The sequence below is a fragment of the Mustelus asterias genome, chromosome 10, assembly GCF_964213995.1.
Source record: "Mustelus asterias chromosome 10, sMusAst1.hap1.1, whole genome shotgun sequence".
Taxonomy (NCBI): Eukaryota; Metazoa; Chordata; class Chondrichthyes; order Carcharhiniformes; family Triakidae; genus Mustelus; species Mustelus asterias.
The window spans coordinates 11,110,162-11,127,289 of record NC_135810.1 but is presented as its reverse complement, the minus strand read 5'-3'; the positions used below and the strand labels follow the sequence as shown (position 1 = coordinate 11,127,289).

The following is a 17,128-nucleotide window of genomic DNA, read 5'->3' as shown; positions in this document are numbered from 1 at the left end:
ACCGGCAGAAAGCAGCCGCAACATTGTGTCTCAGCCAGCCGATGGTTAAGAATGGATGCTCACTGTTCTGGACTTGAACTCCAGTGTCAGAACTTGTGGCATACTGCGTGGAGAGGATAAAATATTAATGCTAGGTAAATGAGTGCTTGCTGAGCTGACCGTGCCATATGGCCATGGTACTGGAAGCAGGATGCTAGCCAGGCTCAGCTTGCCATATGGAGTGGGTGGATAAGAGAGAGGTGGAGGGGGGCAAAGCCTGGACCAAGCTGAGTTCCCCATATGGGCTGGGTGGAGTAGGCCACGAGGTGACTGCTGCAGACACATCTGCACGCTGACGCACTCCGACCAAAATGTGCACAAACACGTATAAATAATGGAAACCCGTAAACATTAATAAAAGGGAAGGTAGGCTGGATGGTTCGGATTAAAGTGGGTGAGCTCTGCTTTTCATCGCTCCTTTCCAGGACTGACGACGCCCACATAAAAGATGAAGTCTGTTAAAGGGTAACATCAATCATTCATAGTACTGACATTTTTGCATTACATTTAACATACGGTATACAAGAAGACTTTACAATGGAATGTGAAAGATAGACAAAAGAACGTGTTTCAATAATTATTTTACATGAGAAATATTAATAATATATTGTCAATTTTGTATCAAAATATCGTTTTGCTTTGAGCTGATACATACCTTATTGATGCCATTTATTATAGATGAGCTTAGTGCTTATTCTTCCCACTCTGCGCTCAGTTAATTTATGTATTTTTTTGAAGGGAAAATGCTGAAAGGTGCACTCGGTCTCCTTTTAGCCTTAAAAAGGAACACGTTCCCACAATCAAAACTTGAGAATATTTACCAAATTGGCAAATCAACAATAAGAATCAACATTGAGTTCTGCATACATGGGAGTTGCTAATGTGCTTCTGTAATAAAGGCTGCATGGCCTGGTGAACTCCCTGGTTGTTTGCCAGGTTTGGAGAAAAGATGTGACCCTGGTTGACTGCTGCTGTCCTGATGGCAGTAGTAAGCGTGTTATGACTAAAATTAGGTCATGCATACGTTAGTTCCTGACCTTCCAGCAAACTTACTGGGTGGCATGGTGGCATTGCTGCCTCACAGCGCCAGGGATCCAGGTTTGATTCCCGGCTTGGGTCACTGTGTGGAGTTTGAACATTCTCCCCATCTCTGTTTGGGTTTTCTCCGGGTGCTCCGGTTTCCTCCCACAGTCTGAAAGACATGCTGGTTAGGTGCATTGGCCATGCTAAATTCTCCCTCAGTGTACGCAAACAGGCACCGGAGTTTGGCAACTAGGGGATTTTCACAGTAACTTCATTGCAGCGTGAATGTAAGCCTCCTAAAGTTTAAAGTTGATTTATTATTGTCGCAAGTAGACTTACTGCAATGAAGTTACTGTGAAAATCCCCTACTTGTGACACGAACAAATAAACTTTAAAACTTTACTGGAATATTACTAAAGAAGATTCACATTGGAGTTGAAACTCTCTCCCTGCAGAATTCCTGAGTTTTTCCAGCACATCTGTTCATATTTCAAATCTCCAGCATCTGCAGAATTTTGCGTTTATTATACTGGAAGGTTCTAGTAGGTGTGAAGCTGAATTATAGGAGTGGAGGCTGGGCCAGGGCCAAGGTTGGAGCCTTGATTTCCCTCCAATTAGGCATCTCTACAATCTCAATGCTCAAGTGGTCCAGCATGTACTCTCTCCAGTAATATCTGTTGAGACTGGGCCCATCAGCAGATCGAGCCAGTGGTGGATATGACCATAAAAGTTCATGGTGGAATCTTTGCCTGTGCTGTCTTGAATATTTACCATCGATTTTTTAATGATGTTTAAAGTTACCCCATTCCAAAAGAATGGCTTCTTATTTCTGGGGTGCCTTGACAACCCTTTTTTGCAAGTTTTCCTGCTGATTACTCAAACCTCCCTGTAGGATCCATTCATTCCTCCGAATAGACCATGGGGACAGCACTTAGTATGATTTTTAAAGTGATTTTCTTTATTGAATATAGTTTGAAATTAAAAATTTACAGAAGCAAAAAAAATGAGAGAGAGAGGGCCCAGAAAACTGGAACCGATTACAGACTTGATCTTGTACAGGATTCAACACACCAACTGAACAACATAGCTGTATAGAACATTATAACTTTTCAGTTACCTTGTGTTATGACATAGCTGGGCACAAGCAGTGTCTATAACTTTCAAAAACAATTCGCAGCTGTGCCCATGAAAGCTTGTTTACGACAAAAAACCATTTCTGTTAACATTGCACTTTCAAAGAATGTAGCCAATTTCTAAGTTCAATCCAGAATTCCAAGCTGAATTTTAAAATGTGGTCAAGTTAGTTTAAGTTAGCTTTAAAGCATAGCATAATTAGTTACATAGGCAGAAGCGCCTATTAAGTAAAGCAAACCGTACAGAGGACCCCACACTTCCCGACCCCCACTGGACTCATCTCAAGTTGAGCTTTGATCCAAACATAGGACGTGACATGGACAACAGGAATCACAATTTACATTAGCTAAGTCCAGGTTGGTCCCTCTTATGTTGCTTTGGATCATCTGTGTTGCAGCCTTTTAAAAATCATTCTTGAGATGTGAGCATTGCGGATAAAACCAGCATTTATTACCCATCCCGAATTGCCCTTGAGAAGATTGTGATGGGTCTTCCTGAACCAATGCGGTCCATGTAATGTAGGTACGCCCACAGTGCATTTGCCTGTGCTGGTTTGATACAACTGAGTGGCTTGCTGGGCAACTTCAGAGAGTAATTAAGAGTCAACCATAATGAAAAGTTGGGTCAAAGCAGGAAATTTGCTTTCAGGGATTGGAATAGGATTTTGCTAGCTGTACTTACAAGTAAAATAGAATGTATTATTTTTATTTATTAGTTTCAAAAGTAGGCTTACATTAACACCGCAATGAAGTTACTGTAAAAATCCATTTGTTGACACACTCCGGCACCTCTTTGAGTACGCTGAGGGAGAATTTAGCACGGCCAATGCACCTAACCAGCACGCCTTTCGGATTGTGGGAGGAAACCGGAGCACCCGGAGGAAACCCATGCAGACACGGGGAAAAGGTGTAGACTCTGCACAGACAGTGACCCAAGCCAGGAATCGAACCTGGGTCCTTGGCGCTGTGAGGCAGCAGTGCAAACCACTGTGCCACCGTGCCGCCCTCACACTTGCACCTAACATTGGTCCCGAAGTTCTGGGCAAGAGCCAGCAATACTATATCCAGTGATGTTTTGATGGCAGCTAAGATTGACATAGGAATTAATAGGCTGCCACCTCGGGCACTCTGTTATCAATTAAATGACCAAACCAATCTTTCCACTCATCTCTTATGAGCATCCTTTAACAAAAAGATTTTGGGATTCTTCTATAAGTAAAGGTCATTTGATTCCATTCTTGAATCCCAGTATTGGCAGTCACAGGTTAGTTGTCTTCTGTTGCTTTCGTATTGATTGGTGTAAAATTCTTTGATCTCAGAGGGTTGCCATTTAGCTATTTAGTTTCTACTGCTTTTGTTGTGTTTAATTAGTGACGATTGGATTCTGGGGCTGTAGAAACCGCTTTGAAAGCTGGAAATTGCTGTAAGCGATGTTGCCATAGGAACATTTAAAACATTTGTGCCAAAGTCCTCTTTCTGCTCTTCTAATGGCGGAGTTAAGCCATCTATATTAAATGAGTTGCCAGCCACTCTATAATAGCATCGAGAAGCTTGATGCAAGCATATTCAGTGTTTATACAATAACATTAATAACAGTGATTCTAGGTTTGGGAATCTACTTCCCTGTGGTTGACAGAAAGACAATTCGCGCACCACATGCCTGTGATTTTTAAACTGGAGCGAAAGCAGTGGAATTTACCGGAACGTTTAAGCAAGCTGAATTCCACAGCATTGGCATCCAATATTACAGAATTGAAATGTATTGGAGGTGGTTAACACTGCTGCCGCAGAGTGCCAGTGATCCGAATTGAGTTAAGGCCTTGGGTGACTGTCTGTGTGGAGTCTGCATGTTCTCCCCGTGTCTGCGTGGGTTTCCTCCGGGTGCTCCAGATTCCTCCCACAGTCCAAAGATGCACAGGTTGGGTGGATTGGTCATGGTAAATTGCCCCTAAGGGCGGGATTTTCTGATTTTGGGGAGAGTGCGGACGGAAAATCCCGCCAAATGTCAATGGACCTCCGAATGGTCCGCCCCCCACCTCCACCCCGCCCCCCACCCCCGCCCGCTATAATTCCCTTCGCAGGCGAGACGGGAAAATTTCCCCTTTAGTGTCCCAGGATGCGCAGATTAGGGGGATTAGCGGGGCAAGCACATGGGGCTGCAGGGATAAGGCTTGGGTGGGATCATCTTTTGGAATGTTGCTGCAGAGTTGATGGGCCAAATGATCTCCTTCTGCACTGTAGGAATTGCTATGATCCTATGACAGTGTTCGTGCTTTCTACAATGTTGTCAAGAATAACTCGTCAAAACGACCTGAGCCACAGGTAAATGGAATGGAGTAAAGAGGAATTAGCTAATTTTGTGGTGGAGCTTCATGCCAGACAACATTTTGCATGTAAACAGAGTTAAAGGCTTGGTTTTAACTTTCTCAAATCCTGTTCATTTGAAGGCGAAGCCAGTCACACAATGGTCAATAAGATAGACTTCTGTCAGAAACTGGTTTGGAAATTGTTGCAAAGTTAACAAATTGGACAAACCGATTTCTGTTTGCACAGATGAGGTCCTGATCTCCACTCCAACCACACGGGAGTGTTTTGAGAAGCTTTCCCTGGCCGGCCAGCATCTACCTCCAGGATTCCCAACTCCTCTTCTCTTCCCTGATGGACTTTCCTCCATAGAAACCCTGCTGACGAATATCCAGGTAAGCACAATGTACAGGTTCTGGGTCTTGGGGAGTAGCCGTTGTCAGTAATCAACACGAATGACACACAGTCACCTGGAAAGGAAAATGAGCATTGGATGTCAAGTGAGAACAGCAATGCTGGAAATGCACCATCACTAGTATTTCAGAAAACAAGGCCAATCATAGGTCTGATTATCTCTGAAGGATGGTTGGATAACCATGATGTGGAGATGCCGGCGCTGGACTGGGGTAAGCACAGTAAGAAGTCTCACAACACCAGGTTAAAGTCCAACAGGTTTATTTGGTAGCACAAGCCACAAGCTTTCGGAGCGCTGCCCCTTTATCAGGTGAGTGGACCTCTCACCTGATAAAGGGGCAGCGCTCCAAAAGCTTGTGGCTTGTGCTACCAAATAAACCTGTTGGACTTTAACCTAGTGTTGTGAGACTTGTTACTATGGTTGGATAATCCATGAGTAATAACATTTTCCAGAACTGTTCACAGGGTTCTTACAGAAGGCAGCCTTAGAGCTATCCCATTAGTTCTATTCCTTACCTTTTCCCTTTCAATGACTAACTAATTCCCATTGAAAGCTATCATATAGAAACATAGAGAATAGGAGCAGAAGGGGGCCATTCAGCCCTTCAAGCTTGCTCCACCATTCATTATGATCTTGGCTGATCATCCAACTCAATAGCCTGAAACAGCCTCCCCCCACCATATCCTTTGATCCCCTTCATCTCAAGTGCTATATCTAACTGCTTCTTGAAAAACATATAGGGTGCGATCTTATCTGCCATTCACGCCACGCTCCTGTTGCAGCAAAAATGGAGATTTTGGCGACAAGCCGCTGCCGTGAACGGTGGTAAGATTCCGGCCACCATGTTTTGGCCTCAATTAGTTTTGGTGGTAGCGAATTCCACAGGCTCGCCACTCCTGGGTGAAGAAATTTCTCCTCACCTCTGCCCTAAACAGTCTACCCTGTGTGCTCAAACTGACCCCTGGTTCTGGACATCCCCAGCATCGGGAACACCCTTCTTGCATCTACCCTGTCTCGTCCTGTTAGAATTTTATAGGATTCTATAACACTCCCCCCTCATCTTCTGAATTCCAGCAAATACAATTATAACCGACTCAATCTTTCCTCGTACGCCAGTCCTGCCATCCCATGAATCATCCTGGTAAACCTTCTCTGCACTCCCCCGAGAGCAAGAACATCCTTGGTCAGATATGGAGACCAAAACTGCACATGATATTCCAGGTGTGGCTTCACTGTATAATTTCATCAAGATGTCCGTGCTCCTGCTCGAATCCTCTCGCTATGAAGGCCAACATACCATTTGCCTTTATTTACTGCATCTGCACGCTTACTTTTGAATCTGCTTCCACCATTCTTTCAGGCCTTGCATTCCAGATTACAACTCACTACGTTACAAAAGTAATTCCCCTCCTTTTGTTCTTTGTCAGCTATTTTAAACCTGTGTTCCTTGGTTACTAATCTTCCAGCCAGTGGGAACAGTCTCCCTCGATCTACTCTATCAAAACCTGTCATAATTTTAATACCTCTATTAAATCTCCCATTAACCTTCTCTGCAGTTCATTATTGCTTTGTTATTTACAACATCTGTACCACAAACTTTGCTCAGTGGAATGTAATTTTTTCCACCATTTATTAACTTTTCCGTCACTACAGCTAGTCAGTGTTTGTGTAAAATCTTTTCAGAATTGGTTTACCTGATGGGAAAGGTGTTATTATTGGTGTTTGACATGTACAAGATTAATGTAATGTGATGCAAGTGCCACCTACTGGAAGCGATGATTGGAACTGTACATCTATCGGTTTGTTACACTTTATCTGAAACATGACTACTTTCAAATATAATGTTGACCAAAAAATATCAGCCCTTATATTACAGTCTCTGTAAAACACATTTGGTCGGTTGCTAGGATTGTTTTACCCCAAGCTCGGTGACTCGAAGTACAAGTGTGCTCTGGGGATATTGGATATGAGAGCTGGAATCCCTCCGACCTTGCCCATAGCTGGGTTTATCCGATCCGGCTGCCATGAATGGAGATTTGCCTGAACGCCAAATTTTCCGTTCTCACTGGTAGTGGGGCGTGCAAGATTGGAGAATTCAGGCCATGGTGTCCCAGTCCTTGTTTCATTAGTCTAACTCAATGATACAGTTTTCTAGCTGTCTTCGCTGTAAACTGAATCTTTTGAAAGAAAGCAACTTTTCTTTAATTTGTGGAATGTGGGGGCTGATGACAAGACCATCATTAATTACCCATCCCTCCTAGCACGAAGCATTGGCGCAAGGCCTTCTCCTTGAAGCCCCACTCCCATATCTCCCACTAGGTTGTTGGATAACGGGTGGCACAGTGGCACAGTGGTTAGCACTGCTGCCTCACAGCGCCAGGGACCTGGGTTTAATTCCGGCCTCGGGTCACTGTCTGTGTGGAGTTTGCACATTTTCCCCGTGTCTGCGTGGGTTTCTTCCAGGTGCTCCAGTTCCCTCCCACAGTCCAAAATTGTGTATGTTAGGTTGATTGGCCATACTAAAGTAACTCTATTGTCAAGGGGATTAACAGGATAAATATGTGGGGTTATGGGAATATGGGATGGTGGTCGGTGCAGACCTGATGGGCCGAATGGCCTCTTTCTGCACTGTAGGGATTTTATGATTCTGTGAACAGACTCCAGGATATTCACCCAGTGCTGATGACAACGGATCTATTAGTGTCCAAGTCAAGATAGCTTGCAACTTGCAGGGCAAAGTGACGGATGGTGCTCCACTCAAATATGGCTCGGTGGGTAAAACGCACTTTACAAAATGGCACTGAGGCTTATCAATCAAGTTGATGCCCAATTCAATTTTTGGTCTGAGTTTATCCATTTGCACTCGACAGTGGCGGCAAATGGGGTTTGGGAGGCACGTAATTGACTTCAATGTCTTCCGAATAGAGAAACCGAGGAATGAAGCCACTATCATTGTTCACTATCCGGCAGGCAGGGAATGTACTTCGAAACATTAAGAAGTCTCACAACGCCAGGTTAAAGTCCAACAGGTTTATTTGGAATCACGAGCTTTCGGAGCGCTGCTCCTTCACCCACTCACCTGATGAAGGAGCGGCGCTCCAAAAGCTCGTGATTCCAAATAAACCTGTTGGACTTTAACCTGGTGTTGTGAGACTTCTTACTGTGCTCACCCCAGTCCAATGCCAACATCTCCACCTCACTTCTAAACATTGTGAGAGGAAGACTGAATTTAACAGCAAAGTTATTGAACATTGCCATATGGCTTTCAATAAAACTCACTCTTTAATCTCACACATAAAGATTGGTTAATTAGAGTTACTTGAAGTCATGGAACTATACCAAACATCAGTAACTGCTTTCTGAAGAGACAAAGAGGAAAACAAATGGGAGGATATTGGGGATATTTTATTTGATATAATACAGTAAGCTGGAACATGGTGTAAAGGTGGCTAAGTGGCTGCTGTGAATGCACCACCAGACAGGAAATGTATTAAAGAACCAGGGAATAGCAATGCAGAGCTTCCTAACTTCCCATGTTGCCTAATATTGCAAAACTGGGGAAAGCTTTATTCTTCAAAAGTGTAACTCTTCACAAATTATTTGGCAGTCTTTTGAAAACAGGACAAGCAAACTGACATTGAATTCAATTCAATCATTCAAGACCCACCAAGAGGCAAAGTAAAACCGCCAGAATAAATTTCTCTTGCTACTCCGAAAAGCTGTCAGTGTAAAAAGACATTCGTTCAGACTTCTTGTCTTAAGCCTAGGTTTCTGGCACCAGCATTTTGAATGATTTGCTAATGGCGTTGTGTTGTTCTCTGATTTAAACAGGGGCTCCTGAAGGTTGCCATAGACAATGCCCGAGCTCAGGAGAAGCAGGTGCAACATGAAAAGACAGAGTTAAAGATGGAATTGTTCAGGGAGCGAGAGATGAGGGAAAGCTTGGAAAAGCAGTTGGCTGTGGAGCAGAAAAACAGAGGTAAGTGAGTAGAAGACAGGCCGGAATTTTACCGCCTCGCCCCGCCCCAGAATCGGGGCGGGCAAGGCTCGCAGAGGGGCATTCTCCATTGGCCTTGGGTGGGATCTTACGCGCCTCGGGCGGGCAAGGTAGTAAAATTCTGGCATGCATGTTCGCCTGACAGAGAGAGAGAGAAAGGCAATGCAAGGTGAAACAACATGGTCTTCCCACACATAGATTGACACCCCTGCATCCCTCTTTCCAGCAATAATTCAGAAACGATTAAAGAAAGAAAAGAAGGCAAAGAGGAAATTACAGGAAGCACTTGAATTTGAAAGCAAGCGACGAGAACAAGCAGAGCAGGCGTTAAAACAAGCTGCCTCTGCAGACAATCTTCGGGTCCTGAACGGTAAGAGCATGTAAATGACCTGTGATTGAATCTCATGAAATGGTGTGGGCTCTTGTCACTTATCAATGCACAATAAACTTTGACAGAGGCCGTAGTCACTTTGTATTCAGATTGCGGAACAGGCTGATGAAAGCGTTGATAGCGGGGGGAAACAAAGCGGTATGATTCACCGAGATTTCAAAAACAAAATAATGACAATAATTGCTTAGTCCCACATGTCAACGTGGAATAACTGACAAAAGCATATTTTGTCCCAAGCAGCCAGTTTGAAAAGTGAACTCGGTACTCTGATCTTTCCCATTGTTAGATTCGGTGACCCAAGAGATGGAAGCTGACCGCAGCACTGGACGCACAGATGCTGAAAGGACAATACAAGGTACTTGACAGCCGTGGTTATAAATCTGCCTCATGTGCTATACATTTTGCTTAGCTTCAGATTGTTATTCAACCATGCAGTGTTCCAGCTGGGCCACATTAAAATGAGCTTTGGCAAGGTCGATCTTAGTCTGAATGTTTACACACAGTCTGCGCATTGATCCAGATCTAAAAAAAACTTTCCTTTAAAAGGCGCTGGACTCTTTTGATTTCTCTTTAGAATTAAGGGTGTACTTAGTTAGCGATGATCCACGTGAAACTTTGCCTGTTTGGTGAAATCAGATCACAGAATCCATGTCAAACCCCGCTAAGTATCTGCAATAAGGTATCTGATTGTAATTTGGCGAATTAGGCCTCAGAATGTTTTATCTTCCCTTGCCTGCGTGATCACCTCTCATTATCTCATGGCTTGATGCTTTCCTCATCATTCCTTGCTTCAGAAACATAAGAGCAGTTGGCACATGTATATTGAAGATGTTCTGGATATGTTGTAATATGCTTTGTTTCTCTTCTCACATCTAGTGCTGCACAAGGCAGACTTTTATCTGTTTCCACAGCTAGATTTTTTTTTCCCCTGGAGGCTTGGAATCATAAAATCCCTACAGTGCAGAAGGAGCCATTTGGCCCATCGAGTCTACACTGACCACAATCCCACCCAGTCCCTATCCCTGTAACCCCACATATTTGCCCTGCTAATTCCCCTGACACTAAGATCAATTTAGCATGCCCAATCAACCTCACCCGCACATCTTTGGACTGTGGGAGGAAACCGGAGCACCCGAAGGAAACCCACCCAGACACGGGGAGAACTGCTGCCTCACAGCGCCAGGGACCTGGGTTTAATTCCAGCCTCGAGTCATTGTCTGTGTGGAGTTTGCACACTCTCCCCATGTCTGAGTGGGTTTCCTCCGGGTGCTCCGGTTTCCTCCCACAGTCCAAAGATGCGCAGGTTAGGTTGATTGGCTGTGCTAAATTGACCCTAGTGTCAAGGGGATTAGCAGTGGCTATTACATGGGGTTACGGGATTAGGACCCGTGGGATTGTGGTTGATGCATACTCGATGGGTCAAATGGCCTCCTTCTGCAGTGTCGGGATTCTATGGATTCTGTGAAAAAATACCATCCCTGTGACGAATCATTAATTAAGACAGATCTGTGAGTCATCCTCCTCTTTTCTCTTTGCCAGTGATGCAACATGAAATTTTCCAGGCTCAAATGGTACATTTTTGTTTAGGTACAGGGATCAAGTGAGATGAAACAAAGAAAAGAAAAAAGGACTTTGATTAATATAATGGGCGTGATTTTCCAGCACCCCTGTAGCATGTTTTCTGGCAGCGGAGGCATTGAAGCCAAAGACTACTGACAGGATCTTCCAGTCCCACCCATATCTACAGCGTTTTGCATGGCTCACCCATCATGGCACCAGGGAACCCAATGCAGGGGTGGGGGGATCACCTTTGGTGTGACCGGGAGATCCCGCTTGCCGGAAAGGGCCGGAAAACCCGCCCAGTGGTCTTTCACAATCCTAGGACATCCCAGTGTGCTTTGCAGCCAACAAAGTACCTTTGAAGATAACAGCAAAATACTGTGGATAATGGAATCTGAAACAAAAACAGAAAATGCTGGAAAATCGCAGCAGGTCTGAACAGCATCTGTGGAGAGAGAATAGAGCCAACGTTTTGAGTCTGGATGCTCCTTCGTCAGACTCGAAATGTTGGCTCTATTCTCTCTCCACAGATGCTGTCAGACCTCCTGGAAGTACTTTTGAAGTGTTGTTGTAATCTAGGAATGGGGTAACAAATTTGCACTCAGCAATCTCCCACAAACAGCGACGTGATAATGGCCAGATCATTTGTTTTTGTGGTTTTGGTTGAGGGATGAATATTGACCAGGACACTGGGGATAATTCCGCTGCCCTTCTTTAAAGTAAAGCAATAGGATTCACCTGAGAGAGCAGACAGAAGCTCACTTTAACATCTCACCCAAAAGCTGATACCTCTGACAATACAGTCTTTGGAGTGTTCACCAATATTTTTGTGTTCAAGTCCTGGAGTGGGACTTGAACCTGGAACCTTGTAACTCGGAGATAAGAGTGCCACCAACCGAACTGCAGTTGACTCTCACCAACTTTTACAGATGCACCATAGAAAGCATTTTTTCTGGTTGTATCACGGCTTGGTATGGCTCCTGCTCTGCCCAAGACCGCAAGGAACTACAAAGGGTCATGAACGAAGCCCAGTCCATCACTCAAACCAGCCTCCCATCCATTGACTCTGTCTACACTTCCCGCTGTCTCGGAAAAGCAGCCAGCACAATTAAGGACCCCACGCATCCCAGACATACTGTCATCCACCTTCTTCCGTCGGGAAAAAGATACAAACGTCTGAGGACACGTACCAAGAACAGACTTTTGAATGGACCTAACTCGCATTAAGTTGATCGTTTTCTACACCCTAGCTAGGACTGTAACACCACATCCTGCACTGTTTCCTTTCCTGCTCTATGAATGGTATGCTTTGTCTGTATGGTGCGCAAGAAACAATACTTTTCACTGTATACTCATACATGTGACAATAATAAATCAAATCAAGTCAGAAAGGAAGGGCAGGTGAATGGGGTTGAGATACAGGGCAGCCTCATTCTGGTTCACAGAAACAGACATGAGGGACTGAGTGGCCTACTCCTCAAGTCCAATGTTGCCCAGTATTAATTGTCCTAACCCCAGTGGCGGTGCATTCACCCACCTCTTTAATACCCTACATTATAGCACTGATTTTGCAGATTCTCGTAGCTGTGATCAAGGTGGAATGGGCAGAGGGAAATATTTCTCCACCAGGCAGTTTGAGGGTGAAATTTTGTAATGAGTCAGAAGGAATGATTCGAAAAGATTAGCCGGCATGTGACAATATAAAATATTTACCTTCAAAAACTTAATTCGCCTGCAAAAGCTGCTTTTGCATGGCCCTGCCCCTACTTTGCATGTCAGAAGCATTAATCTAACTGTCTACATTTTAGTTTAAAGAAAATTCGCCGCCTGATTCTCCCCGTTTCCTCCACCCACCCCCCACTTGACCATCGTCACTTTATTTCATTCCCAGGATAACATTATCACAAATGTATTCCTTTAATGTCATCTCAGCTCCACTTACTCTGACACCTTTGATCCATTTGTTACCCATCATTCATGTTCATTGGGGAGAGAATCTTCGTATTATAATGTCACCTTTTCAAGGGAAGGTGAGATCAGTATGGTAATGAGCTGTAACTGATGCCAGGAGGCAAGGAAAGGAAAGTGCAGGTGCAAAGTGTTTTATATACCACCCCCGGGGCATCTATAAATCAAAGCTGAGGTGGAAATGCTTTGTTGCAGGCTGACAATGATGTCACTTTTTATTACCATTGTATCCACGGTGACTGAGTTGGAGGCAGCCAGCAGTTAGGCTAGTTCCTTCTTTTGCTTTCGATTAGCTATGTTCGAAGCGTCGGTGCAGTTCGATATACACCATTTATCTCAACTATTTCAGGCACAATCTAATAAAGGTGTGATCCATTTTAAATTGTGTCAAAGGGGTAGATTTTCAATTGGACCAAACAACACCCCTCCACCCACACCCTCAGACATCACAGAGCTTTCCATTATCTATCTCTTTCCATTATCTATGGGCGGCACGGTAGCACAGTGGTTAGCACTGCTGCTTCACAGCTCCAGCGACCTGGGTTCGATTCCCGGCTTGGGTCACTGTCTGTGTGGAGTTTGCACGTTCTCCTCGTGTCTGCGTGGGTTTCCTCCGGGTGCTCTGGTTTCCTCCCACAGTCCAAAGATGTGCGGGTTAGGTTGATTGGCCATGCTAAATTGCCCCTTAGTGTCCTGGGATGCATAGGTTAGAGGGATTAGTGGGTGGATATGGGGGTAGGCCTGGGTGGGATTGTGGTTGGTGCAGACTCGATGGGCCCAATGGCCTCTTTCTGCACTGTCGGGATTCTATGATCTCACTCTATTTATCTTTCTACCTGTTGTAGCTTCGCTCGTCTTAGCCCCTGCTTAAACTTATTTTTCACAATAAGTTTAAGTTTATATATTGGCGTCACAGGTATGCTTACTTAACACTGCAATGAAGTTACTGTAAAAATCCCCTAGTCACCACACTGGCGCCTGTTCGGGCACACTGGGGGAGAATTTAGTGTGACCAATGCACCTAACCAGCACGTCTTTCAGACTGGTGGGAGGAAACCGGAGCATCCCAGAGTAAATCCATGCAGACACGGGGAGAACATACAGACTCCGTACAGACAGAGACCCAAGCCAGGAATTGAACCTGGGTCCATGGCGCTGTGGGGCAGCAGTGCTAACCACTCTGCCACCGTGCCAGCCTTCGTGCCTTTTCATTTATCCCCAGTGCTCCCTCGGATGCACCCACTTGACCCAAAGCTCTGTGGTCCTGGTCAAGGTTTACCATTCAACTAACATATATATTCAGGCTACCTGGTTATAATCACCTTGCTGATTGTGGGATCTTGCTGTGCATACATTCTCTGCTACCTTTCCTACATTATAACAGTGACTACACTTTGAAAGTATTTCATTCTTTGTAAATCTCTTTGGGGCATATTTAGGGCATTCTACATAAACACAAATCTCTGTTCTCTTTGGCCTGTTTTCCATCTGAGAACAAATTCCATTCATCCATCACCCCCGTGCTTGTTGACTGACAGGAGCTGCTGGTCTGGCAACACGTTCGTTTTTTAACACTCTCATCCTTCTTTTCTAAGCTCTTTGTAGCCTCACTCTTTCCTGTCACAGTCACCTCCTCCAACTTGCCATCCCCTGCACCCCGCCCCCCCCATCCCTATCACAGTAACCTCCACCAGCTATCCCAAGCTCCTCTCTCTATCATAGTTACCTCCTCCAACACCCCACCCACTCCCTATCACCGTAACCACCTCTGCCCAGCTCCCCTCCCTATCACAGTCACCTCCTCCAACTTCCCATCCCCTTCCCTATTGCAGGCACCTCCTCCTGGGTGGGCACCCCTTTAAATTCCACCTCACTATGCTTCCGAACTGTGTTCCAGAATGTGACCATTTGAAAGTTGCTCCCAAAGCCTTTTTCATTTGTACTTATTCATTTGTAGCCATTTTTAAGATCATATGCAGACTACCAGATCATTTTCAAAACACAGTTAGATCTCCAGTGGTGTTGCTCATGACTAAACCTGGATTGGAAGGGTTTTATTTTGCTTTGAGTCACAGCTATAGGTTAATCCCAACAAATATAACCGCTAAAAATATCATTAACTAACTGCTTCACCAAACTTGATTTGGAGCAAATAAACTTTACTCTCTTCTCTGTCAGTACTGTATTGAGGTGTTAAACCTAGCTTATGTGCGCTCCAGCCTCTGAAGTGAGGTTTGAACCCATGATCGCCGACAGACAAGTGATAAGTGCCACCACTGGACAGAATCTTCCTGGCCCTATGGAGGTGCACTAGCTCTCTGATGCATTCTGGGATGGCACGGTGGCACACTGGTTAGCACTGCTGCCTCACAGTGCCAGGGATCCAGGTTCAATTCCCAGCTTGGGTCACTGTCTGTGTAGAGTCTGCACATTCGCCCCGTGTCTGAATGGGTTTCCTCCGGGTACTCCGGTTTCCTCCCACAATCCAAAAATGTGCGGTTAGGTTGATTGGCCATGCTAAATTTCTCCTTAGTGTCAGGGGGGATTAGTAGGGTAAATATGTGGGGTTACGGGGATAGGGCCTGGGTGGGATTGTTGTCGGTGCAGGCACAATGGGCCGAATGGCCTCCTTCTGCACTGTAGGAATTCTATTACTCATTCGTGCCTCCGAGGCACATTGCCAGGGGCGGGGTCAATGTGATAATGGCTACTTTCCCAGCAGCATCGTTGCATTGGCTCTAGCACCAAGTTGTGTGCCAAATAGCCATTTGGATGTGCCCTCCAGCAACAGGTGGGAGGGCCAATGGAGCGCCCTGTAGCAGGCCCGGTGAATGCCATAATCTCAGACACAACCCTTCCTTGAAGCCTTCCCTTTTTCCAAATATTAATTAGGCTTTTGGGGAGGCCTGTTTGGAACTGTTCTGTTTGTTTTTTTTTACACATCATTGAATCATTTGACGTGTCTATCGTTTTTTTTAAAATGCAGTACTGAGGGAGCAATGTCAAATGATTCATCTACCTCCTCCGGTAGTCATCAGAAAGTCTGACACGATTCAAAGCAGAGCGGGCTAGGGGAGGTCCCCATTGGTATCTTTCTTGATAAATGTTTATCCCTCAACCAATATGTATATAAAAGCAAATTACTGCAGATGCTGGAATCTGAAAGCAAAAGAGAAAATGCTGGAAAATCTCAGCAGGCCTGGCAGCATCTGTAAGGGGAGAAAAGAACTGTTTTCTCTCCTTACAGAGGCTGCCAGGCCTGCTGAGATTTTCCTGCATTTCTTCTTTTGGTTATCCCTCAACCAAATTCCTGAAAACAGACCACTAGGTCATCATCACATTGCTGTTTGTGGGAGCTTGCTGTGCATAACTTGGCTGCCATGTTTCCTACATTACAACAGTGACTGCATTCCATTTGTAAAGTGATGCCTGAATGTTGCAAAAGCTGTTCTGTAAATGCAAGCACTTTCTTTCTTTCAGAAGAGGAAAAATTCTCACCGAGCTAATGTCTTTGTATTGGGAACACAGTTCTGATCTCTGGGCTGACAGATTTCACTCAGTGCTGGGGATTCGGAGCAAATAATCTCACACTACTCCCACATGAGAATTTGGTTGGAGTCTAAGTGTAAATTGAGTGCAAACAGAAATTTACAGCCTTGGCTTTAACATGGTTTACAAAACAAATGAGACACTTGTCAACGCACACATTTTTTAAAAGAAGTATCAATCTGAAGATGTAAGGTTTCTTTTGAGGGAGTTTGCTATTAATAATCATACCCAGAAACTTACAGGAGCCTGTGGGATAAAATGTAATCATGCAATCTCTTCTTATGGGAGTTGACCACACATATAGTAACTCCTCTTAGATTTTTATTCCTCTCTTTTGTTTTGCTTGAAAGTGGTAACATAGGATTTTTTATCAGGCAACAGGGTTTTGGTTATTTTAGTTAATTAAAGCTACATTGTGCACTGTTAATATATGGTCTAAGGCTTCTAAGCTGCTGTTTTCATATACTTGGAAGTCCAAAAGCCCTCCTGCATAAAATAAACCCATGTGACTATGTCTGAATTGAAACTGAGACCAATAAACCTCCCATTGTTTTCTTTTAATAAAACGTCCAAACCCTCCTTTACAGATTACCACACAATGCACAAGAACCAAACATCATACACTCCCTTGCCCTCCCTCCTTTTAATCTTGGCACTGCCATTTTGGTGCTTGACTGCCTGTTAGGCTTGTGTAATCGAACAAAAACAAAAGATGCAATTTATTGCGGGCATCAGCAGAAAGGATAAAA

At 44.5% G+C, this 17,128-nt stretch overlaps 1 protein-coding gene across 1 annotated transcript in view; it reads left to right on the top strand.

The window, feature by feature from the left end:
• The window catches only part of LOC144499987 (dachshund homolog 1-like), a 370,810-nt gene that overhangs the window by 333,580 nt on the left and 20,102 nt on the right, over positions 1-17,128 (top strand). Inside the window, exons 9-12 of the mRNA XM_078222724.1 lie at positions 4,749-4,894; positions 8,746-8,893; positions 9,138-9,281; positions 9,589-9,657. Coding sequence (XP_078078850.1) covers positions 4,749-4,894; positions 8,746-8,893; positions 9,138-9,281; positions 9,589-9,657 — 507 coding nt within the window. The remainder of the gene's footprint in view (positions 1-4,748; positions 4,895-8,745; positions 8,894-9,137; positions 9,282-9,588; positions 9,658-17,128) is intronic.